General features: G+C 39.8%; 1 protein-coding gene across 4 annotated transcripts; it reads right to left on the bottom strand.

Annotated features, from left to right (window-relative positions):
• Nucleotides 1–289: 289 nt before the first annotated feature.
• OBI1 (ORC ubiquitin ligase 1) lies at nt 290–25924 on the bottom strand. Of its 4 annotated transcripts, none has more exons than XM_048946171.1 (6): nt 25762–25924; nt 19714–19849; nt 16243–16334; nt 14382–14630; nt 11266–11354; nt 290–2790 (listed from the first exon to the last, which is right to left on the bottom strand). In XM_048946171.1, exons 1-6 carry the CDS (start codon nt 25831–25833, stop codon nt 1287–1289), a joined length of 2142 nt encoding a protein of 713 aa, XP_048802128.1. In that variant the 5' UTR covers nt 25834–25924; the 3' UTR covers nt 290–1286. The 4 variants fall into 4 exon arrangements, with proteins under 4 accessions (XP_048802128.1, XP_048802151.1, XP_048802141.1 ...); XM_048946194.1 differs by lacking the exon at nt 25762–25924 and adding an exon at nt 17047–18021 and having other exon boundaries at nt 19714–19826; XM_048946184.1 differs by lacking the exon at nt 25762–25924 and adding an exon at nt 17047–19279 and having other exon boundaries at nt 19714–19810.

Genomic DNA, 25924 nt, shown 5'->3' with positions numbered 1-25924 from the left:
AAAATTTAAAAAGTCCACCACCACCTCCCCACAAAAAACAAACAAACAACAACAACAAAAAACAAACAAAAAAATTCCACCGACCAAAATGGCAAAAACCCCTGAAAACACAATAATGCAAAGAAACCAATTTTGCTCTGCTGCTTAATTAGGTCTCCTGCCTGTACTAGGCCATCACATTATGTTGACCTATGCAATACTTTATGGAAGAGTCACCTCCAGAGAGGCTGAAAGCCATTTCCATCAACTGTATTGATGCTGACACTAGAATGGTAATACATCTAACAAGGAGGAGAAAGGGAGATTTTATTTTTTGTGAACAAGCTTACATTTACATTTAACAAAACTCAGGTTATCTTCCAAATTATGGAAAAAAAAAAAAGTTTCTCAATTCCTTTTTTTCCTTTTTGCTAATACTACATTTGAGAGAGAACATCAAGGATTACATTGCTTATAACATGTTTTATTCAATTCACATAGAAAAGCATGCAGTATTAATGTAAAATGGTACAGTATTAATGTAAAATGTTCAGTGCACATTAGATAAACAAGTCATTAGCATACAAACCCATTTTTATGGTCTACGCAGGCATACTGAACACATTTAGAATAACAACCCTTTTTGGGAACTAAATTAAAAATTGTGCTTAACTTCAAAAAATACAAGCCATATTTGCAGTGTTAAAGAAGCGATGTTTTCTAACTGAACTACTGCAACCCTGAAATGAAAAAGGCTGCTACCTTATACCTACGTAAAACAAGAGTTCTGGTACAGTACAGTGCCATGAAACAATCTAAGCAGCGAGATTTCCTCTTGGAGGCAAGTTTTATGGCAAAACGGACATTGTTTTATAGCAATTTCATGAATCCATAGGATATATAGCCAGTAGCTGCCTTGCACGCACAAAATGTGAAAGGAAAATGTAACCTTTACAGCAAGTTCTTAATAAATGACTGATTTGACAGGATCACTTAAAACTGGCCTGCTCAAGGGAGCCATACACTGTGCTAGCAACTGGAAGATCATGAAACTTGAAAATTCAGAAGAAAAAAAACACACCATAAAAATTCCAAGTAAACAAAATGTTCCAGCCAAAGAAGAGATCTGGAATGGTTCTTTCCTAGGAAAGAGCTTGTAATGGGCAATGGAATGTTCAGTTTTCATTCAGTCAGAAGAAAGCAGGATCAGACTCCAGGGAAATCGTTAAAAAAAAGCAAGTTCACTTGGTAAATACTAAACATTTGCAGTTTGATGACTTTGAGCCACATTTGATTTCCACACAGAATCAGTTTTTGGTAGTTTTTGACGGACTAGCACTGGAAAGGCTGCTCTGAATTTTCCTCTTGGTCGACTGACTGGCATTTTTATTTTTCTTTTCAGCAATAAAGGAAGGCACCCAAGGAGGGTTAAGTTGATTGTGTAGGTCAGATGACATCTTTAAAAAGCATGATTCAAACTTTTGTTCCTCAAACAGCCTCTGGGAGTTACTGAATAGCAGGCTCTGGGAAAACTCTCTTTGAAACAAGCAGTTTGGAGGTTTGATTTCACTAGCTACTACATTTGGGCCTGTAAATAGTGGAAAGTGGTCATTCACATCTAGTCTAGATGGGGATAGGACAGAAAACATGGCAGGTTTCCATCCAGTTCTGTCAACTGATAGAACTGATAGGTCGCTTGTTTCTGAGCACTTCATACTCTGTTCTTCATTCATCCCTTCCAGTTTCTTCTCAGCTTCATCCAGAAGCTTAGAGCCCTCTGTTGACTTTGAAGAATTATCAAGATCAGAGGACTTAAAATTATAGCATGGACTCTTGCTATTGTCTGATTCAGACATCATCGAGTCCAGCTCAGAAATTTTATCAAGGTAGGCAGCATCCATAGATGCCTCACTGGAGGTTCTTGTGCGATTCATTTCCGAAGAGCAGAGAGTATGTAACCTTTTAGGCAAGCATGAACTTGTTTTATCACTGGACTTTGCTGACGATTCATCTGACTGACCAGCTGTTGAATTTTGCGCTGATTCATCGAAATCTAAGTTGTCTGTGAACCTATTTGGGCCAGTGCCCCAAAAACCTGACTTTCCCACAGAAAAGCAATTTAGCTTCTTTTCACTGCTTGTATTGTGCTCTCGAGAATCTTTGCTGCAGTCATCCGAAGTGTCACAAAACTCTTCAAATTTCAGCTTTCTCAAGAATGTTGACGTTTTCTCCATGTTTTCTTTTCCATCAGGAGTGTTCAACTGAAGGCGACTAAGGGACAGAAAAGGAGTGCATGGTGCCGGAAGATCATAAAGTTCTTCATCCTTATATGGGGTACATTCCTCAATTTTATTCCACTGCTGTTCTAAGCAAGTATCCATACTTGTACTATTTTCATCCAGATGGACTCCCTGACATCCTGGAAACAATTCTTTCTTTTGGATACTCTGGGTATTTGAACCATCTGAACCATCCTGACTCAAAGAGTTTGAACATGTTCCACTGTCTGCTAGCTGTTCAAGATTGTCAGGACTCTGGCTGGTAGTCACAGCTTTTTTCTCCTCAGCCTGGGTTTTTGAACATGTAGTATCTTCATTGCTCTCAGTTCCTTTAGCATCTGCAGAAAGTGCTTGTTCGCTAACAGCACTTATGGTCTGAGTTCCTTCACCTGCACTTTTCAGCTGTAAAAGCTGACACTCCATTTCCTCTATATACTTATCACTTCTTTCCAGTGCCTTTTTTAGACGGTTCATTTCACGTTCGCTTTGTTCTACTTTGGACTGCAGCGCAGCTATGGTAAACCTACCAAACCTGTAAGAAAAAGAAGGAAAAAAAAACAAACAAAAACATTAAGTTGGAAAAAGACGTGGTGCTTTTCTATGTGTTAATTTGAAAACAAAAGCGACAGTTTCAGTTCTCAGCTAATCACAGAACAAAATAAATAAATCTGCATATGTAATGTATAGGTTACAGTGAAGCCCTGAGAAGCCAGAATTAAACTATTAGTAGTAGTAAGGTAATAACAAGCAGATTATCCTTCCAGGGGCTGGTTCCATCAATTCAATTCAAATATGCATGAAGAATTATCCCCTAAAACAATGGCAAAGATTTATGATAACATTTGAACAGTGGTCCACATCTTGAAATATTTACATTCAATCATTTTCCTGCAGTACAGCAGTGTTTTACAATACAATTCCTACACAATGTCACCTTGTCAAATACAAAATGCCAATATAAAATTCAGGAATAGCACTAGTCATTTGAGGTGTTTTAAATACTTATGCAGAACATTTCAATTATATTCTTATTACATATACAGCTTCTCTTCAGCCACCGTATAGATGGTACTTCTTATGTCAGAGCTATTTTGTTTTTTCTTCAAATTTTACAGCTGGAACAATCTAATTTCTTCCTCAACTCCAGTACAAAAGAAGTGCCACTTGTGGTTTGTTAAAATTGTATGTTTGTGAGCTTCCAGCTTGAGCACATTTTGAACTGCAAGGATACAGACCTATCTTTCCCCCCCATCCTCCACCAGCTTTCAAGCCTGACCTTCCCTAGAGGGCAGGTGAAGGTTTCAGCTATATGCCCTGACTAATTCTAACCTGTCACTGACAGATGGGCACCAGGGAATTTCCTGCTCCATCCAAGGCTTTCAATCTACCGAAAGGTAAAACAAAGTTCTGGTATTATTAGGAAGGTGGAAAGGACCTGCAGCCACCCTAAAACTCTGCCACACGTGGTTTTATATCACAAATAAATGACAATTCTCAATTTTGGCTTATCTTACTTTCCACCTTGCAGATCCACATCACTGCAAAACTTCATATTCACTCTTCCAGCGCAAAGACTGTTTCCACCCCATTTCTTTGTCTGTACTTCCTTAGGAATCACTGAGTAACAGGGAATTCCCACTACATTTCCCCAACAAACTTCCAAATTCCACTTTCGTACCCTTTCATTAAATGCTCTCACTGTAACCTTTAGACCAACAAGGTATGAAGGAAGCATATCTGTGCCCCACAATTACGCTGGTGAAATATCCATAAATCCTAGCATGCATTTCCAGCAAGGAACTAAACTCAGTACAAAGCAGCAGGAGACTGCTCTGTGCTGACAACTGCAATGTGGTCACACCAAAAGTGAGAGAAAGGAATAAGGGGCATCACAAGCCCTGAACAAGTTGGGCATGAGCAACCAGATCTATTGATATATTCCACCATTCAGTTACTTCTGCATATTGAAAGGACTTAGTGGTAGTAAAGACTGCACCACAGTCTACATAATTTCTTTCAAAGAATTGCTACTACACCATTTTTATAATCAAACCAGTCCAAATTCCACGTAGTTTTGATATTACTCACCACTGTGTAGATATAAAAGTGCGAGGTATCAGTTCACTGCTTGGAATAAGAGTGTTGACGTGGTAAGAATTTTTCTGCCAAAGCAACTCACTTAATGGGAACTTATACCAAGGCAAGTTACCACAAATTAGCTCTAGTCAATTACCACTGTCTTCACAAACATGAAAGTAGCCCATCTCTCTTCTGCTCATTCTACGTGTAACAAGTTTTCTGATTTAATTGTTTCAGTTTTTCCATTTCCGGTTTCATTCAACAGGGAAATGGGGGAAAAATGGTACAAGACTTCCTCCTTCTTCCATATGAAATCAGATAAAAACAGAATCATAGGGAGTTCAGCAATGTTTTACTTATATTCTCAAGTGAAGAGGAGGTTACAATGAAATAAGCATCCTCACATGCAACACACTTTGGTTTATTTTCCCCTTCAGTAAAAAGAACTCAGATTTTGGTTGAAAGTATTGAGATAGCCTCTACAGCATGGCAGAGTCCGAGCAACATCCAGAAGTATTTATTTCACCTTTCTCTAACAGACTTTCTCATGCAGCCTTACAGAAATCAACTCTATATGCTGCTTAATAAAGGATACAACAACACATCATTAGTTTAAGAGCCAAGTGAGAGATGGGAAAAAATTATCATGCAGAATAAGCAGGATTTTCTGGGGTCTGCTGTAACACACACTTTGACATAAAAATTAAACATGTTTACACTTATATGCATACCTGGCAATTCCTTTTTAATGGAAGAATGGTGTAATATGTTTATTTAATGCAAACAGCATTAGTGACAGCCTCAGATTTGCTTATGAAGAGTATTCTCAAGTGCAACTTTTATAACAAGTGTCTTCAGGTTAAAAAAAATACAGTATGCTGTTCAAAACCAAATAGCATCACTAATATGTTAATTGTTGTAGAGGGATGTGCTTGGGAATTTTAGTTTTAAGAAACGGAGCATCAGACATAACGAATACAATCTTTGCAGTTAAACACCAAAGTAGTAGATACCTTCTTGCTCCTGTTTAGAGACTTGAATGCATTTATTTCCCAATTTTTTCAAGGACATGGCTTTTTTTAAGAGCCACATTACAATGCACATATTTAAACCAACCACTCCAGACTAGAGGATGACAGAGGTATTCTAGTAACTGATTTGGCACGTTGGCTCACAGCTCAGAAGACATATTTTGCCTGAAGAAGCCAGAACCCTTTCCATCTCCTTAATCAGACCACTTTAAGCAATTTCCTCTTCTTTTCTCCTCAGATACACACTGAGCTGCGCCATAGCCCAAGCTGTACCTTGTTGATGATAACAAAATACAGAACAGTTATATGAAAAGAAATGAAAATTGGCCTGATATTTTGATACATTATTTTCCCCAAAAGTATCAGAATCATGCTCACACTTGGGAACAAGATAAGACATCCATCAGTAGAAGTTTCAGGTATTCAACACACGACAATGAGCCCTTTCCACTTTTTCCGGCACTGACCAAGCATTTTCAGTGCTGAGGACTTGTTCGTTAGTAATCTCTCTTAAACAGTCCATTTGTATCTCACTATGTTTGTTTCAAGCACAAAGACCAAAGTAGTTAATGGATATTCAATATAAATAAAAATGTTTCAGTAAGAATTTAGATCTCCCAAAATGGCATCTAGTCATATTTTAAACGGCCAAAGGTCTTTTAAGTAACTGCTGGCCTCCTGTTATCTCTCTGAAGGACAGAGAAATTTCTATAGCTCCTGTATCACAACTGCCAGCTATGGACAGAGACGTTTAGTGTCTGAGGTAACACTGGATGCCTAGATGAGCACCTAAACTCTGTATTTCAGGACCTTTCCTCAGTCAGTCTGAGAAGCATTTTAACTTAACTTGACACCATCAATAAGAAAGTTAGCAGTTTGCTCATCTACAGTGGACAAGAACTAACATAATTATAATATTTGAGCAACTGTCTTCCATTATCCCAAAGCTTTTCCCTTCATTATGTTTGAATGCTCTCGAAGATATCAATTTAGGAACAGTTTGCAAGCTTTAGTAGTCTCTCTCCTCTTAAAAGATAAAAGTTTTGCAGTTGTCTCTTCTCCCAATATCTGTAAGTTTTGTGAATTCAACTTTAAAGTTCTATTTTCACATATTAGTGACCACTGACTGCCTATTCAGTTTAGCCCTTAATTCCACATGAATCAGCTTCAAACCTACACAGCTTCCTATTAACTTTTTCTTTTTTTGTACAGTAAACAACTGCAGCAAACACAGTTTTCCTATATAAGCATATACAAAAGATTAGGTCTGCAAAGATATCATGGCAGATGACTCCTCTGTTCTAATCACCTGATGATCCAAAGTGGGGAATGCTATGAGGCTCAGAAACATTAACATCAGCCTCCTCCAAGAGAAACAAAGGCTGGGAAGTGGGCAGCGACAACACGCACTCAAAGCTTGTCACAGACTGACATAAGCAATATCAGAGTGCACAACCATACCTAGTTCCATCATTGACATACAAGTTTCATTTGGATTTTGCAGTTAGAAGGGAAGTAAGAGCTACGAAATCTGACAACAAAACATCTGAAAGCAGTATCATGTTTTACAGTCTTTCATCTATCAGATACAGATGGACGAGTTTTGCAGTCACTCTCTACACCAACTATGAAAGGCCAACTGCAGCAACATCTTGACAATGTCCCAGGTTATATGCAATCTCCTTAAAGCAGTGTGTAATATTTATACAGGCGAGTATGAAATAGTTGCTGTTAGAAGGCAGTTTCATTTTTTGTTTTTTTTTTTTCTAGCAAGCAAACAGTAAGAAAAGAGAGAGACCTCAAGTATTTTTCTCTGTTTCACAACTTACACTAGAAAAATGCATCAACATCAACAACAGAATTTGGTTCAACTGAATAAAAAGCCCTGGGTATTGTCTACTATTGCTTTCATTTTGCAGGAAAGACTGGCTCACAGAAGAAGGCATGCAACATCTTTAAGGAAGCACGAGGAACACTTGCTACAGCTTATTTCGTAAGCTTATAGAGGAGCAGGTTCTTTGAAAACAGCCACTCCTCTGGGACAGCCAGCTTGCTGGGAAACTGAAAGTAGCCCAGCTTTCTATTCAAGAAGATATTTGCACCCTGGATGCAGATTACAAGAAGCCAATAGGTAGGCTCACTTACAAGCTGAATTGAATTGCCTGATATGAGTGGAAACTGAACTGAATAAAAAGTAAATGTTACACAGAATGATCTAAAAAGCCAAAAGCCTTAGATTTCAGTATGCAGATACCCAAAGCCACAAAGCTAGACAAGATAAAAAATAAATCTGGGTTAAAAAAAAAAAATTATCAACCTAAACAGAACAAAACAAAACAAAACCCCCAATGGATAATGCAACAATTTTCAGCATGTTTTTCATACTGGGATTTTAACTGGCAGAAGAAATTAAATATTTAGGAAAAAGAATCCTAGGAAGCCTAAGAGTCTGATACAAGCTAATTTGAATCTAACCATTCATAAAATGCACTGTACCCTGGAGCAGATGGACTTGCTAGTTATTTTCCTTCAGGTAAAAAGCAAACATTCCTTTGCCAAAAATGCTTTTAGAATCCACTGTGCTTTGCCAATTGACCTAAGAGTCCTCTATTTTTAAGCAGAGTTGGAAGTAGCAGGGCTTCATCATCCTGCAAACTTAAGCTTTAGTTTTCCCATTCTGTACCATTCTGCACCCGAAAAACAAGCGACAAAAATATCCTTGAGAGGAAGAACAAGTAAAGAGCAAGCAAGTAACTACCAAACAATCTGACTTGCCTGAGAAATGGGTGACTAACAAGGGTCTCTGACAAGAATCTGATCAAGAAATTTATCTCTATTGCTTTTCAGGTTTATATTCCAGCTATGAAATGGTTCGGTGAAAGTCAGCCTTCTCAACTGTTTTGCCCAAAAATTAAATTCTGGGTCTGAGAATCTATTAGCAAAACTGTTTCAGAAACAGAAAACAAAAAACCAAACAAACTGAATCAATAAACATAATGAAAAATTTTGTAAAAATCTGCCATTGCTGCATTTTTCAGTAGGTTATAATGGATATAATCAAAGAAAAAACAACTCAAGATTATGATAAAAGATCTCTACTGATTACTGAAAAAGGCTAAACTGTATTTTTTTTCCCTGTGATGTCAGATGTAGAGCCTACATTACAAAGGGATCATTCATTTGCTATCAGTGCTTCCTTTGCTATAAAGCAAAGCCTAATCAAATGATTTTAGTTACAATATTTAGCATCAGCACTACTAAGCTGTATTACATCTTGATCAAGGGAACTGAATAATGACAGAGTCTTTCCCAAACAATCAGATTCAAATTTTAGCTAGTAAGTTAGCTAGTTGTTTAAGCATGAATCCATATCTAGCAATTCAAAGCTCATTAAGAAATATGACAAACAAAAGAATGGTTGTGACAGTAAATTATAATTATCTAACTTATTAGGTGTTTTGAACTGTATGAGTATCATTCAGGAACTTTCCCCAAAAATTACACCTGAATACTTCTGAATAAAGTACATCAAACCTAACTGCATTAGCAAAACAGTGTATCTGCAAAAAATAGTTTAATTACAGTGATGTTGGGTTTTTGTGTTAATTCTTTAAATTCTGATTTCATAAGCAAGGTAAGTTATTGCAACTGCTGTTCAGCATATAAAGCTTAGTTTAAAGACCTCAATATTGGGTATCAAAGTTTGCCCTTAGGTCTGGTCTCAATATTGACTACACTAACGACCACAAGGATCAAAGAGAGCTCACTTATAAAATCTGCTAGCAACACAAAGATGGTAGAGACTTCCTGCCATGGGACTGGAATTCAAAGTGATTACTTAAAGTTTGACATAAACATCAAAACATCCACCTGAGGAAAGCCAGTAAGTGGGTCAAGTTCTACACACTGCAGCAGAAATACAACATGAGGTAGCAGTGTAACTTTTTCAGTAGCTGTTTAGCAGAACAAGTACTAGCCACTCATGCTAGGAGTGTCAGATAAAATGAAGCAATAAAAACAGTACTGCAAGATAAAAGAATGTTGTATCAAGGCAAAAGTTCTGCTCCACTCAGCGCTACTGAGGCCTCATTTACAGTCTTGTATCCAGCTCTATGCTTCTGAAAACCACAGACAGTAGAACAACACCATCTAAATCAGATGCTCGCTTTTCCTCCTAAGTCACACATCTAGAAGAACTGGATGAATTCAGTCTAGAAAATAAGGACTGAAAAGGTATAGACAGGGCACATAAAAAATATTACGTTCAATGTGCTGTAGGATTTCTTCCAGCCCAATTTCTTCCTTGAATATACTTAAATACTTGTAGTAAACCACCTAAGTCAAAATGAAACCAAAGTTGAAGATAACAGCTGTAGGGTACAGACTTGAAACTGTCTACACTTTTTAAACTGTTTGAACTGTTTCTCAATCAGTTTAACTTCCATGCTTAGTATGAGCAGAAAATCACTCCTAAAATACAGGAACGATGTATTTGTTACGGAGGCTAAAAAGAGTTCTCAGAGACATGAACAGGCAAATCTAGCTGGCATCTGGGTTGTGAAAGAGGCCTGCTCTGTCCAGCTTCTAGTAACATTTGGCTATTATTTATACTTGCAAAGAGGAAAGTCATCAGCTATTCTTTTTAGGTTGCACGGACAAAAGATGGTAAAGTAACCAGTATGCAACAGTCTTGTTCTTCCTTCCTTGATAACTCATCTCTCTGACAAATAGGATGGTAAAACATGAACAAGTTAGAAGAACAGAAATTCTTTCCACTGGGGAATTTACCTGACCTTAGTAAAACAGAATAAAGGTAAATGATCTGGTCTCTTCTAACTCATCTTTTCTAGGATTACTTTAATTGCATCTGTTTGCTATGTCACCAACTTCCTCTCAACTCTTACAGGGGAAAGGTATTTCTTGCCATTGAATCCCTTTTCATTGCCAAGATCTTTAACAGCATTCCATCTCCTTTATTAGTGGACATGAGAGTAAAATGTACCTTTATACATTTACAAATAAGCATCTGCCCTCTTGGGGCCTTGAACAACTAATAGCTTAGCAAGGAAGCTCTCTATCAAGGAATAATTTCATCTTCCAGCAAGGTAGTTGAGCTACAACAAAATCCAGAGAGCTTTTCTCTGACATTACTAAGGTCCTCCTAGCCCCCTTTCCCAAAAGCACTATATAAACCTTTGACTAATGCTGCTCTTAGCTTTCAAAGACACAATCTTAAAAAATACGATTACTTTGCTTCACAAAGTACTTCCAAGGAGACAGACTTCACACACAGCTGTAATTGGTATGAAACAGTTTCTGCTGTTTGAGGTCATCGTTGATGTTGAACTGCTTAGAAGTATCAAGCAGACATCAGCTCTGGGAATGATATCCTTATGCTGCAGAAGCCTGATTCTATCTATGCATCTTGCTCAGATAAAGGCTGTCAGGAACATTCATTGAATGAGCAGCCTAAGTTCATACAACAAATTTTGAAGGCAACAAAAAGAAGAAAGGACAACCCAAACCAACCAAATATAAATCAACAGAATCTTGGCTCACAGTAACAAACCTACTTTAACAAAAAGATGTCAGATTTAAATGAAATTTCTTAGTAATGAAAAATAAGTTAACAGTAGAATTCAAGTAATAGATCCAGTTCTCCAGTACAAGACGGACAGAACAGCAGCATTTGTGGTCAGCACGTATTCCTTTACTGTAGACTTGCCACTACTTTCTAAGTTGCATTTGTCACCTAAGTCTGCGAGGATGAAAACTCCAAAGTCTACCTTGTGACATATATGTAATGCTGTGTATACCACCAGAGTTTTAGGTTCAAGCCCTACAACAGTTAAAGAGTCTATAAATAAAATATAGCAACTTTTAAAATATTCACATACTTTTGGGGTGATCTACTATCAACTTCAGCTTTTAGTCGCAAATTCTCTCTTAAAAGGCTATTGTTCTCCATGCTCAGTTTCCTATTTGCCTAAGGAAAAGAAAAGGAAAAAAATAAGTATACAATAAAACAGAAATGACTTCTAATATTTATAGGACAAGCTGTTTCTGCTTTTTTAAAGAGACAGAACTAGAAATGTGAAAGCAGGAAACAGCCTTCAGACAGGGACACCACTTAAAAATCATCATGGGAAATGGCTTGCAAAACTGAATAGCGAACAGACATTTTTAATTTATATTCCCAAAATACACTGCAAGTGTCCTATCTAGGGAAATAAACACTGCTATGTTAGTTAGTACAGAAAGTCATTAAGGAGATGTACTAATGGCAATTCCATGTTTTTTTTCCCCATGACTAAATACGTTAAGTACATTAACATTACAATGTGCAGGTATCAGCAAAACTAATGTTGAACAGCTTCCTCCATCCCAAATTAGATTAAGATTACTTTGGGCTTTTTTTTTTTTTTTTTTGGCTTCTTGTTTTTAAAGTAGTTATCCTATGGATGTAAATCCATTGTGACAAGCTATTTGCAGTCTTTCTTTACTTTCTTCTAAGACCTCCTGATTCACAACTCTTCTCACTCCTTGAATTGAGGTCAATTCCTTCGTCTCAGTTCAGCAGACACTCTTGTTAACAAGGTACTTCATATAAAGAGAAGTTTTCCTGCTGCCGTGTTTCAGAACAATGAGTGCCACCATCCTAACAAGTAGAAAAAACTCTTTGTACTTAATAGCCTACTCAATCTCTGTATGTAGATAACCGCACCAATTCAGCACTTGTAATTCATGGCCCAGCTTAGAGAATGCTTCCAGTGAATACTTGAATCTCAAGTTAGACGTGAAAAGGATCTAAGAAAACAGGCTCATGAATGAAATGCCCTTCGTTGGAAGCATCAAACAGCACAAGAGAGACAAAAAACTCTAAACGCTTGTACAAATATTCCCAGAAACTTCCCAGGTAAGGCTAGGATAGCGCGGGATGTTGGGGCAGAAATGGAGGGGAATAAATAAACAAAACTAAAAACAAAAATCCTACGTTATTCCCAGAGGAAAAAACAGCAACAAAAAAAAGCAGAGATTTATTGTACAGAAGGGATAGGAAGGGTGAGCCCAGAGCTTTGGTATTAGTGTGTCAATTCCTCCATTGTGTATTAAAAAAATAAGGAAACAAAAAGCCATCCTGAAGGAAATGAATGAGAATCCGGGAGCATCAAAACGTTTTATAACAAGACCAAGACCTTTCACTCTTTCCAGAGACACAGTTCTCTCACTCACACGGTGAAACAGAAGATGAACAACTTGTGTGGAGTTGCTATGTAGGGATCCAGTTGGCATGTCACAAGGTAGAACTGAATCTCCCTGGTGTCCTTCTAGAGGGTGCTCTAACCTCCAAGCCTATAAACTGTGAGGTATATCCCCATGCAGTAGCATCTAGATTTATGATTTCACATAACCTTGCCATCAGTGAGTGTGCTTCATCTAATATTTCTATCACAGTGTTGGTATCACTACTTTCAGATTTGCTATGACTCTCCTCAAAGTTACAATGCCTACTCTGGAAGTCTCAGTCCTAGGACACTGAAGGATAACGGTGACTCATTTCCGCCCCCAGTCTGGTTTAGAGAATGACAGCAGCAGTATCTTCTGAGGGACACTGTCTCACTTGAGAAGAGATGCACATTTGAAGCTTCTGTGTCAGGTACTTTAGGGAATAAGGAAGTTTCTGGCTCCAGACTGATTTTACGGGGGAAAGAGTTCTCCACTGTTCAGACTGGATTTGGTCAGCGCGCTCTTATTTCAGAAGTCAAATGAGGTCTAAAAAGAGCCAAGTGATTTTATGTATTTCCAGAATTGAGCAGCAACAGACTGAAAGAAAGCATCTACATCAGAGGTTTGGAATTGGTCCCTAAAACCCATCTAAGCCACTATTTGTATCTAATCCTTAACTAAAATCAGAAACTCCATAAAAACCTTTTGTTGCTAAGGCTGAAGTTATGTTGGGGGAAAAAACACCAAACCAAAACAAACCATCCTTCCTCTCCCAGTCTCTGCTATATTACAATTTTATCTTATCTATGAAAAAGAGTTATAAACCTCTGTTACCACAGAAAAGAGACATTACATTTTAATGCTAAGGAAGAAAAATAGAGAACTCTTTCCAGGCAATACCCTTTAGCCCATTAGAAATTACTCTGAAGCTTCTGAAGTATCCTCTCAGAAGGCCAGCTGTGTCTCTGCCTGTAAAGCTGAAATCCAAGCCTAGCCAATCTATTGGAAAAGCTCATCTTGGAAACTCGAATTTACTCTTTGGTCACAATTTTAGTGTTTAATACACAAAGCTTTTGTCTAGTTTAGTCAGGACCAGTAGATTAGATATCCTTTAGATTACAGAGATACAAACCTAGAAGTGTTCCATTAACACTAACAACTAACATAACAATGACAGAATGGTGTAATGTGCACCGGAGGGAAAGTGTAAATGCTACTAATTCTTAGAAAAAAAAAAAAATTGTTCTTGAACATAAAACTTCAGTTTTGCATGAAAAAGCTGCAGGCTTCCAGTGAAGGATGCTCTGGTTATAAAATGCTGAAGCTTGCCTATTTTCGGTCAACAGGTCAAGTTACTCTGTCTCAGCAAATTGCACCAAAAATATTGGCTAGTAAGGAGGGCAATAGTGCAAAATCTGTCTCAGCCAACTCTACTGTGTTCGGTCATTGAATGTTGTAAAATAGATATATTATATAGATTATCGCAAGCCTGAAAAATCTGGCCATCAATACTGGTGACAAGCATTACTATAATCCAATTACCCAGTCACAGAGTGACAGAGGAGTTGAGGAAGAGCCACATGTAAGGCTCACTAAAACAAGCAATAATATCTGACACTTGCAAATGCTGTATGGAAATACTATGATACATCAACAGCCACTGGAATTCAATTTTTTCCCTCTTTTTTCCTGGATCTATAAAGTATCCAGAGGTCATGCCAGCTCTCACCCCTTCAACTAACACAAAAACTGTACTTCAAGATGGATGAAGAAATGTATTTTTTACCTCCTTTAACTTTTCTACATTATCTATCACTTTTTCACATATATCATTGGCAGCTTTCAGCTTTTTGCTCCATTCTTCTGGGGTTTCTGGGCCACTGGTACTTGCTTCATCTGCTGATTGGCTAGTTTCTTCATTTTGGTAACACAAAGGTGGTACTGTGGGATCCAGAAGAGATTTCAGTTGCGTCTGTAAATTGAGATTTCTGTCTCTCAGCTCTTCCACTTCTTTTTGCAGGGATTCTATTTCATCCTAAAGGTGTCAGAAATTCACAGGAATTAAAATAATGTGTGAGATTAATTAAATAATGCTGGCAAGTTTCCACAGCACTAAAGATCCATTGGTTATTTGGCAAGCCCAGATGCACGCCTTTCACTCATGAAAATAAGTATGCTTATGTATGGTGCTCCAGGCAGGATTTTAATCAATTTGCACACTCAGGCATAGAGAGGTTTTAGTGACGGGAACCCCTTGACTACATAAAGGACCCTGAATGAACTGGTGGGCAGTCCAAAAGCTTCGAAGCATTCAGCAACATTAATCTATTATTAGGGTGCTCTGTGGGACGATTTCCTGTATAAAGAGAGTTCTTAAGGTCGTCCTCTGCTGACTCATTTGCTGTTATTTGAGAACAAGAAGAGAGAGCCACTCTGAAACATTACATGTTCAGATGCTGAAAGTCTCAAGATTTAAAATGGACAGAACACTGCCTGGAAGAGGCTGCTCCAGCTGTACAGGAGTAGAAATACTTAAGGAGTGGCTGAAAAACAAAGAACAAAGCTATTGGATGTATCAATCTGGACTCATAGAGAAGCAAAAGCCTACTGTTAACGGGATAAAAAATATGTAATTTATCCTGAAAACGTCTTCTTTACTCTTCTCCAACTTAATTGCTTTATTTAATCAACTTGCATTGCTCATGTTAAGATTACTAAAGGAGGCCACATTATGGCATTTACATAAATCCAAGACAGCCATACAATCAGCCTCTACCATCCTCTCCCCCCAAAAAATAACCAAAAAGAACCCCAATAAACAAATCCCAAATAAATAATAAAAACCTCACAACTATTTTAAAATAGATTCTCTTTTCTTTTGGAAGATATTTACGTTATTCTATGCCCATCTGTGTGACTCTGGAGTTGACTTAAAAGAAACAAAGGAAACTCCCTTCTTGTGACTCCTCTATGAAAGAAGCTGAGCTCCAGGCCAACTTTTCAGAAAGACTTCTCCTGCATTAAGGATACATACAGTGTCTGTTTCCTTTCTCCCATTCTCCTTGCTATGAGACAGGTGTCTTCACACTGCTGCTACTAAGGAAACAATAACTGGGAAGATAAACTAAGCATATTCCTTATATGCCTTTTAACCTTGTTCCTAGAATATTTTTCCAGCCAGAGAGTTGAAGAACTTCTAAACATTCATCCACTCCCACAAAACACAATAAAGCAACAATAGTGAAGTTCACCTACACCAGAATATTCCAGGGGAATTTAAAAAGAAGTTTAGACTCCATAAGCAACAGGGAATCATTCAGAAAATGTTTGTACCCAACATTCAATATCCATTGAAAAATGCATACTATCATGTGGTTGAATTTCCACAGCCTCTGGCTGTAGTTGGCTACCTCTAGCTTAGACATAACATTATTGTAAAATTGCAGGATCTATCCAGCCACCAGCAAATGCTCTCCCCTAGCCTCAGCTAGAAAGTGCAGCTTTAATGCAACTGAGGTCCATGTAGATTCAATATATAGCATTGCTCAAATTAAAAACACCAGGACTCAAAGCAGGAAGACCAGTAGCATGCAGTAACTTAACAGCTGCAGTTCATCTGGAAAGTCACAACACTCCCGTGTGCTTACCTCATATTCTTTGTGGAGCAATTCAAGCCTCGTTTTACGTAGGTGCTTCCTAACTGTTGGACTAAATGTAGGATCACTTTCACTTGTTCCTCCTAAAGCAGCACAGAAGAAAGAAACCCACTATTATTACTACTAGCAATCCACCTTGCAGCATCTTTCATATTATCAGCTACAAATACAGCTAATATTGGACCAATCTACTACCATGGGAAACTACAATCCTGCATTTTCCAAACAGCTTAAGATGGAATCTATTAGTGATGTTTAGAAGACAAAATCCTGTCTCACAGCAGGAAGACAACATTTGAATTTTTTCAACTTTGTATTATCCTTGACAGATTCATGCCTTATTTAAGACCACACTGTTAAAACAAATATAAGGGAGGGTATTGTGGTTTAACCAGAAGGCATCTTAAGCACCACACACCAGTGCTTGTTTGTTTCTCCCACTGGGATGTAGAATCAGAAAAAAAAAAGGTAAAACTCATGGTTTGATATTAAGAGTTTAATATGGCAGAAAAGGAAGGGATAATAACAGTGATAAAAGAACAAAGAAAGCAAACGATGCACAATGCAATTGCTCACCACCTCCTGACTGATGCCCAGCCACATCCTGAACAGGGTTCCCCCTGTTCCAGTGCAGCCTGGATCAGCCCATGATGAATGGTAGGGCTGCACTTGCACCCCCAGAGGCAGTTGATTCCAGGTGTACTGGATGCCCCTCCAAGCAAAAAGCAAACTGGGGTCTCCAATCTGCTGCCAAAGGGATTGAGAAAAACACTGGAGATATCAGTTGTGGCATACCACTTGGTTGCATTTGACTCCAGCTCACACAGTAGTTCTAGCATGTCTCGTACATCAGCACTCAGCGGTGGCACGACTTCACTCAGGCCATGATAATCCACTGTCAGCTTCCACACTCCACTGGACTTCTGCAATGGCCATATGGGACTACTGAAGGGCAAGGGAGTCTGGTTCGTGACTGCTTGGCTCCCCTGTTGATTAATCAGCTGATGAATGGGAATCTTGGAATAATCATTCTTGAAGTGCTGACAGGAGTCACTTCCAGAGGATGAGTGTTTGTTCCCATTTTCCAATTGTTTTGTCAATGTCCCCTTCCATAGAGAAGCATCCCAAATGCCCGGCTTTGCAGCTCACTAAATCTAGACTCCTGGCCCCATTATCCCAGCCTCAGAGCAGACAGGTGACAATGTGCTCACCTTGTTGACAGCTGAAATCTTTTCACGTAACTCATGTAGGGATAGGCATTTGGTGGTTTTTGTCTTATTTATAACCACTGCCTCTTCCTCCTCCGGTTCTTATGATGGCTCTGCTTCACAGTAGCCTGTCTTATCCACTTTCTTCTCCTTTCTCTTCTTCATAGGAGTTTCTTTCCTTACTAAATGAGACTTTAGCATCCATTGTTTCGCCTTGTCTACAAGCACAACTGATATCTACATGGGTCGGTTTTCCAGTTCAGCTGCATGACATGTTGCAGGGGTTAGAGCAGTGTTAAGTGCAGCTCGACAGGCATAGACTCAGCTCCTGTATATTGCAGTGATTTGTGTCTCCTTGGAATTGCCAGGGCGATAGCACACCTTTTTCAAACATTTTACCAGTTTTTAAGGACCCTGCATTTGTTCAAGGAAGAAGTTCCAAAACAATGGGGGTGCCCACCATTCCAGGTGCCTGCCCATTCCATCCTACACTCATAACCATCCAGCCCAGAAACAGATCCTGGGAGATATTTGTAGATAGTTGTTTAACCTTAAACAAGACCTGGAACACAATCAGGAGACAAAGTAATAGGAACATGCTGGTCTGAACATTCCAAGAACACTCAACATTCTCAAGATCTACTTAACTGGCCTAGAAGAGAAGGAGAAAGAGAGGGCTGAAGGTACAGAGGAAAGTGTCCCTCTTACCTCCACTATAGACTGGCTCCCTGAGGAGTAAAAAGTGTTAATTGTTAATAGTTTCTGAAAGATGGATCATGAAATATGGAAATGACAGCAATGCTGACTACAAAAAACAGATTAGTCTCACAACTGGTAATCTTGTCAGAACACAGGCCAGTATTATACAGTACAGCAAAATGATAACTTTAATATACAGCAAGTAAGGTGCTACACAACAGAACTTGACGATTAGGAAAATCAATATTATGACAAATTTGTGTTTATATGTTCCAGTCAGATCTGTCATTATCTCAGCCCTTTGAGCCCTATGCTGGGCACCAAAAGGATTATTGTAGTTTAACCCAGCAGGCAGCTCAGCACCATGCAGCTGTTCACTCACTCTCCAATTCTCAGTGGGATGGGAGAGAGAATGAGGAAAAAAAAAAGAAACCTGTGGATTGAAATAAAGACCATTATACAGGACAGAAAAGGAAGAGAAAATAATAATAACAGCATTAATAAACATATAATAAGAATATATAAAACAAATGATGCACAACACAACAGCTCAACATTCATCGACTGCTGTCCAGCCAGTTCCCAGAGGAAACCCCTGCCCAGGGCAGCCCTAGTTTTATTGTTCAGTATGATGTCATATGGTATAGGATATCCCTTTGGCCAGTTTAGGTCAGCTGTCCTGGCTCTGTTCCCTCTCAGCTCCCTGTGCACTCCCAGCTTCTCACAGCTGAGGCAGCACAAGAAGCTGAAAAGTCTTTGATTTAGTATAAGTACTACTCAGCAACAACTAACACATCAGTATGTTATCAATATCATTCTCTTCCTAAATCAACAACGCTGCACTACATCAGCTCCTAGAAAGAAAGTGAGCTGTATCCTGGCCAAAACCAGTACAGAAAGGAAGAAAAGTACACAATAAAAACCAACACACGTACATTTATTTAGCACACGACAGCATATTTTTCTAAAGGCTGTTCAGATATATTTATTTTATATATTTATATATAGCAATGTTAGTATTTTATGTCAAGTCAAGATTCCAGTATTTCTCAGCCCTGAGGAAGTTTGTATCCTCATTCAAGTTTCGTAGCTTTGTCTTTCTTAGGCACCTTTGACATTTTCTTAAAAATAAAGCAAAAAAGACATGGTAAACAAAAACATAAAAACAACCAATATTTGAAAAAAAAAAAGTATAGACTTCTAAGATTGTGGATTTAAGTACACAATTTCTCGGCTAGATGCTGAGATAAGATATCCTCTTAGGTCAAACTGCAACACACAGGTAAGATACTTGAAGTGAGATTCATTTTATCCACTTAAAGTCATTGTCCAACCCAAGATTACAAAAGAAAAAATAACTGCAGTGGTGGGGTGCTTTCTGCCTTTGAATAATCAAGTCATTATTATGCACAGCCTTTGAAATTTTTATCTTATAGTTATTACGCATGCTTCCAGGCAGATCATGCTTTGATGGAAAAAATACCCAGACATCTTTGGACCCAAAAGAATGTCCTCCAGCAGTAAACATTATTTCAAAGCCTCCAGTTGTCCTTACCTATAATTTCCTTGCATGGATTTTCAGGTGTGATGGGAATCCTGCAAGCTGGGCACTGATTATTATTCTTCAACCAGACTTCAATACAAATGGAACAGAAGACATGATTGTTGACACAGATTACTGGGTGGCGGACCTTTGAGCATCAAGAAGGAGGAGAAAAGCGGGAAAAGAAAAAGACAAAACAAACAAACAGAAAGATGCTATGAATACTTAAAAACACTTTCAGATAATAGAATATAAAAATATACTATCCTAACTTCTCAAAGCAAGTCTAGACTTCCAATAGGAAAGTGACACTGCTGTTTCTGACTAGGTGTGGTCTCCTGACTTAAAGCACCAAATTTCCCTACTATAGGTGGTGGTGCTACAGCTACAACCATCTCTGCAAAATTAGAGATCCTCAATTCTGTGTGCTCATTAATACACACTGTGAAAGCCATCTCCAAGAAGAGAAGCCAACCATACCAACAAAATGAGATCACATTCTCACACAGAGGGAGACTGAAACATATATGTTCACTCATTTCCAAAGGAAGGGAACGAGAGAGTTCCTAGCAACAACCAAGGCTTTGCCTTGAGAGCTATCACTGAAATGAACAGCATTATAAATTATCTCTAGCCTGTATATAACCAGCTTTATGGAAATACACTTTTTAAAACGATATGGGCCAAAAATACCGACCAGAAATATGAACCAACGATCATTCAAGAAGCCTTCTGCAAGATACGTACTGCTACCCATCATTAGAACAGAATGGGACAGCTTGAAGATTGGACATAGTTCCTCTCAAGAAACATCCCTCCTCCCTGTCAAAACAACAGAGTAAACAAACTCTTGCGTTATTACTGAATGTTATTTGGGGCCAGATGGGATCCATCTGAGGTGCTGAGGGAGCTAGCAGAGGTGATTGCTAAGCTGCTTTCCATTGTCTCTCAGTGGTCCTGGTCAGGCAGAGAAGTTCCAGGTGACTGGAGACTTGTGAACATGATGCCTATCGTTAAGAAGATTCGTAACCAGAATCTGGGCAACTACAGGCCTGACCTAGGCTCTGGGGTAAGTTATGAAACAGATCATCTTGAGTGCGATCAGACAGCAGGTGTGGGACAACTGGGAAGAGATCAGGGCTAGCCAGCAAGGGTTCACAAAGGGTAGTTTCTGCTTTACCACCCTCATACCCACTTCTATGACCAGTTGACCTATCAGGTGGATGAGGGAAAGGCTGTTGATGTAGCCCGCCTAAACTTCATTAAAACTTTCAACACTGCCTTCCCTAGTATTCCCCTGGAGAAGCTGGCAGCCCATAGCTTGGACAGCTACATGCTGTCTGGTTAAAAAAAAAATATATCAGTCTGTATTTCTAGGCCCAGAGAGTGGCAATGAATGGAGTTAAATCCAACTAGTGACCAGTCACGAATGGTGTGCCCTAGAGGCTGATATTGGGGCCTATCCTGTTTAATACCTTTACTATTTGGATGCAGGAAATTGAGTGCACCCTCAGTAAACATGCAAATGACACCAAACTCAGGGGATGTGTTCATCTGCCTGAGGAAAGCCTACAGAGGGGCACAGACAGGTTGGACTGATGGGCTGAAGCCAATGGGATGAATTGAACAATATGAAGTGTCAGGTCCTGAACTACAAGCTTGGGATGAAGTGGCTGAAAAGCTGCATGGTGGAAAAGGATCTGAGGGTGTTGGTCAAAGCTCAGCTGAACATAAGCCATCAGTGTGCTCAGGCAGCTAAGAAAGCCAGCAGCACCCTGGCCTATATCAGAAATAGTGTGACCAGCAGGACTGGGGAGGTGATCAAACCTCTATACTCAGTTCTGGTAAGGCTGCACTTCAAGTACTGTGTTCAGTTTGGGGCTGCTCACTACAAGAAAGACATTGAGACCCTGAAGCACGTGCAGAGAAGGGCAACAAAACTAGCGAAGGGTCTGGAGCACAGGTCTTATGAGATGCAACCAAGGGAACTGGGATTGTTTGGTCTGGAGGAGATTCAGGGGACACCTTATCACTCTCTACAGCTACCTGAAAAGAGGTTGTGCTGAGGTGAGAGTAGGCCTCTTCTCCCATGTAACTAGCAACAGGATGAGAGGGAATGGCCTCAAGTTACACCAGGGGAGGTTCAGATTCGATATTAAAAGCAATTTATTCTCCAGAAGAGTAGTTAAGTATTGGAACAGGTAGCTTAGGGAAGTGTCAGTGTCACTGGAGGTGTTTAAGGAAACGGTAGATAGAGAACTCAGAGATGTGGTTTAGGAGGCAGTATTGGTGGTATGTGGACAGTTGGACTAGACAACCTTAGGAATCTTTTCCAACCTTAATGATTCTATGATTAACTATAAATCCAGTTTGAAAGTAAGTATGGGACACAGACTAACTACGATACAGAAGAAAATTACTTTTCCTTACATCCATGCTTTACTGAGGCATGTGTTACAACTTATAGTAATATAAACTCTCAAATCTCGTAAGATTTGACATTCATATCTATGTTAAGGTTCTGTAAAAGAAATATTTGTTATGACTTTATCACCATTTTTGCCTAATAAACATCTTCTGATACACAGAGGTAGCAGCACCTACTACTTCCATCTGCTGCACTGCATCTGTTAAGCACTTAAAAGCCCAAGCTCAGGAGAATTCTTTCAGTTGCAAAGGAAGTCCTCATCAGCCTCACAGTTTTCCTCATTCATTCTATTAGAAAAGCTGTCCAGCTAAGGCAGAGAAATGAAATGTTGGCAAAGAAAAATCAAGTAAGTAGAAAGCTAATAACCACTTTGGAAAACAGGTAAGAAATGTCCTGAAGTAATCATACCTACACAATCAGTGTTGCACAAACTATAAGTGTTTTACCACTCACATACAACAGATCCGAATTAAGAGCCAGATCTGTCAGCTCCTTCTCCAATTTGCTTTCTATGCCTCTAACACACTATAGGATTACTAGCAGTTTAAAAACTCCTGATATGACAGCCTAGCAACCTCAGGACTGCCCATACACAAACAGAATGTCAAGTTACTGAAGGCGTAAAGAGAGAGACTAAATGATTTCTGCAAGCATCTGCACATTTTCACCTCTAATTAAGGACGCTTTTTTTTTTGTGATTAATGCAAGCATTAGCATAGCAATGCTTTGTAAACATTTAAATATTTCAATAATATAGATACATAAAAAATACACTCTTGTTATTTACTGCTTTCTTCACCAGAAAAAGAGCTTTCTGCAGCTTTCCACCAGCAGCTAGAAGAAAAAAAGAAAAAAAAAAACAACTTTTTTTCTGGTTGCTCTTCTTTTTCATCCAGAACCAGCCATTATATGAGCACAGTTATACAAATGGCTCTGATATGCAGAATAACATACAGTAGCCCAAATGGGAGAACACATTTTAAGAGTGTAGGTCTTCACCCAGGGGAGCAGGAGACCCTCAGTTACCCCAAACATGACATGGATGTATTCTTCTTCAAGTGAATGTCGACTCTACAACTGTAAGTCACAATTATTACTCTCTAGAGGACACTGCTCCTGATTTATACGTTCACACATTTCATTTCAGGGCTGCAGTTTATACTTGTGTTAGCTCAGAACTAACACAAAGCAATTCATGCAACAGCAGAAGGAGCTGCTGCTGAAGTGTCATCAGGAAACACAAAGGCTGGGGGTGCCACTTCCCTTCACCAAGTTCCGGAGCCTGTGACAAGCCTGGGGGTGGGGATCACAACACATGTTACTAAAAAGCATTTTACTTGAATTACAGCACAGTTTCAGTTCCTTAATCGACTGCAGTGACTGGAAAGGCTACAGCTTATTTGCAAAGGCTTGATTAGCTAAGGAAAATTTGAGTATTGTCCTAGTTTTCCCTCCCCACACAATATGATTCTTCCATGGATCAAAATCAAATCCCGCATACATTTACACCACACTGAAGACTCTTCTGGACCTTCAAGCAGATGAACTGAGGAGCAGGCATATGGAAAACAAGCACACTGATATCAGAGAATGAACCCCTAGACATCCTCAGAGATTTCAGTGCGCACGGAACCTCATGCCTGAGCCCAAGCAAATCACTGCTGAAATCAATCTGATGAGACCTTCAGTCAATCTGCAACAAGTATGCCTGAAGGCCTCATGCAGCTTCTGATCAACTCGTCAGTGATGAATATTAGAAGTTAACCCAGACTATCTTGAAAGAACTCAGCTTCCTTAAATACAACATGTGGATGACAATACAGAAGGAGTTTCTACTTCTCTTTTTATACACTTCTCACAACGTACAATGAAATCCCTGTTTTGCCACTAATCCCCTACAAGTTCCACAGGTAGCAGTAGATACATTCTGACTGCAGGGTGGGCTTTACATCCCATCTGAAGCCCACAATACAAAATACAGAAGTACCAGAACCTGTTAACCCCAGCAGCACCTTCTGCTCTACCCTACTCTCTAAGATAAGATTTGCCTGTTATTTGTGCTAATAGCCCTTTATTACCCTCTAAAAACACTGTTGAAAAGAGTTTTTTCTGATGTTTTTCTGTGATGTTTCAAGCTGGAGACAAAGATTTGTATTAAAAGAAAAAGGACAGCCACAGCAGACAACTTTGGCAAAACCTAATGCATCTGATAAAGGAAGCATCCAAAAGTCTTCTATACAGATACTTCATTCACTTACATAATTTTAAAACATTATTTCAGTGCAAGATATCAAGAAAGAAAAATATGGAAAATTCTTCCAGTACAAACCCAGCTACCTCCATTCCTGGCCAATTCCAGAAGTGATGAGGAAGAATGAAGCAATGGCTTGAAATGAGCAGGCTTATAACAGAATCTGAATGAATTATAGAATGGCCTGGGTTGAAAAAGACCACAATGATCATATATTTTTCAATCCCCTTGCCACATGCAGGGTCACCAGCCGCTAGACCAGGCTGCACAGAGCCACATCCAGCCTGGCTTTAATGCCTCCACAAATGGGACATCCATGTTTAGATTATGTTGAAAATCACCACAGTCAGACTTAAAATCCTTTTCAAAGAGCATCTACTCTGCATTACATACACAGCAAACTTATGTTCTCCTCCCTCTATTAAAAACACAAAAGAAGAGATAAGAGGACTGCATTCCTGCCTTGCTTGGCCTGTACACAGGGTTGACAGAAACAGCACTGTCAAGGTTGGACAGCCGAATAAAGGGAGGTGTCCAACTACTGCCACTACCAGTGCCATATCTGCTGCATGCACCAAATACACCTTTTCTTTGGTCACTGGGCAAGCAGAACAGGCCTCAGAGGCACGCCCACATGGGGCAGAAAGAAAGCGGGTATAAATACCACAGTACAAACATAAAGGACATTTCTTCACTTGTGATTGCTGATGTGTTTTAAGAGGTTTGCTTTGGGATGCAAGAAAACGTGAAAGAGAAATGGGGAGTGAGAAAGGAACAAGCAAAGCAGGTAGCGATGGCAGCTGGCTCCAAGGGATTTCAGAGCCAAACAGACCCAACAGCTCTCTGCCACCCAAAAGAGATGAAAAGGTGACGGAGACCTTCTTAAGCCAGAAAATCACAACACTTTCTCAAAAGACTGTAATTCTGCTGAACACTTCCACCACGGCGGGTTCTACACTTCTTTGTTCCACCGGCCTCACACCGCCCTCGGACACAAACCTGCCATGCATCCTAAGCTGCTCCACCTCCCACAGCTATCAGAAGACAAAACCTCAAAATCCTCACTCCGAATGCACTGCGCCCGCAGTCCGAGTTTCGAGTGTGTGTGTGTGGGGGGAAGGGGTTGGACACGGACGGACGGACGGCGTCTCGTGGCCCGCGGCCCTCACGGCTCCCAGAGACGTCCTGCGAGGTTCCCCCCACCCGCTCGGTGCCAGCAGCCCCTCGGCCACGATCCTCCCCAGCCCCAGTCGGGATCGCCCCTCTGTTCGCAGAGGGTACGGCGACACCTCCGAGCAAGCGCGGCCGGCTGCCTTCCTCCCGCCACCCCAGCGGCGTGTGGGCGAAGAGGGCCGGGCAGCGGCCGCCACGGGGCCGTTACCTTCCCCAGGCAGATGTGGCAGGTGATGGGCAGCGTGAGGGACAGCGTGACGCTCGGGCCGTGCTGCGCCATCGCCGCGCCGCCTGCACGGAAGTCACGGAAGAGCGAGCGGGAGGCAGCGCGCCGGCGGCCCCGCTACGGCAAGCCAGCGAGGCCAAGTGCC

This window comes from Lagopus muta, chromosome 1 (genome assembly GCF_023343835.1).
Source record: "Lagopus muta isolate bLagMut1 chromosome 1, bLagMut1 primary, whole genome shotgun sequence".
NCBI lineage: Eukaryota > Metazoa > Chordata > Aves > Galliformes > Phasianidae > Lagopus > Lagopus muta.
This window is presented reverse-complemented; position numbering and strand designations above follow the sequence as displayed.

Excerpts from the sequence above, each read along its gene's own strand:
- OBI1 (XM_048946171.1), bottom strand. The coding sequence starts at position 25,833 with ATGGCGCAGCACGGCCCGAGCGTCACGCTGTCCCTCACGCTGCCCATC. Across the intron at positions 14,631-16,242 it reads TGCTCCACAAAGAATATGAG|GATGAAATAGAATCCCTGCA; the intron begins GTAAGCACACGG and ends TGACACCTTTAG. Across the intron at positions 2,791-11,265 it reads GATAGTAGATCACCCCAAAA|GTTTGGTAGGTTTACCATAG; the intron begins GTATGTGAATAT and ends TTTTTCTTACAG.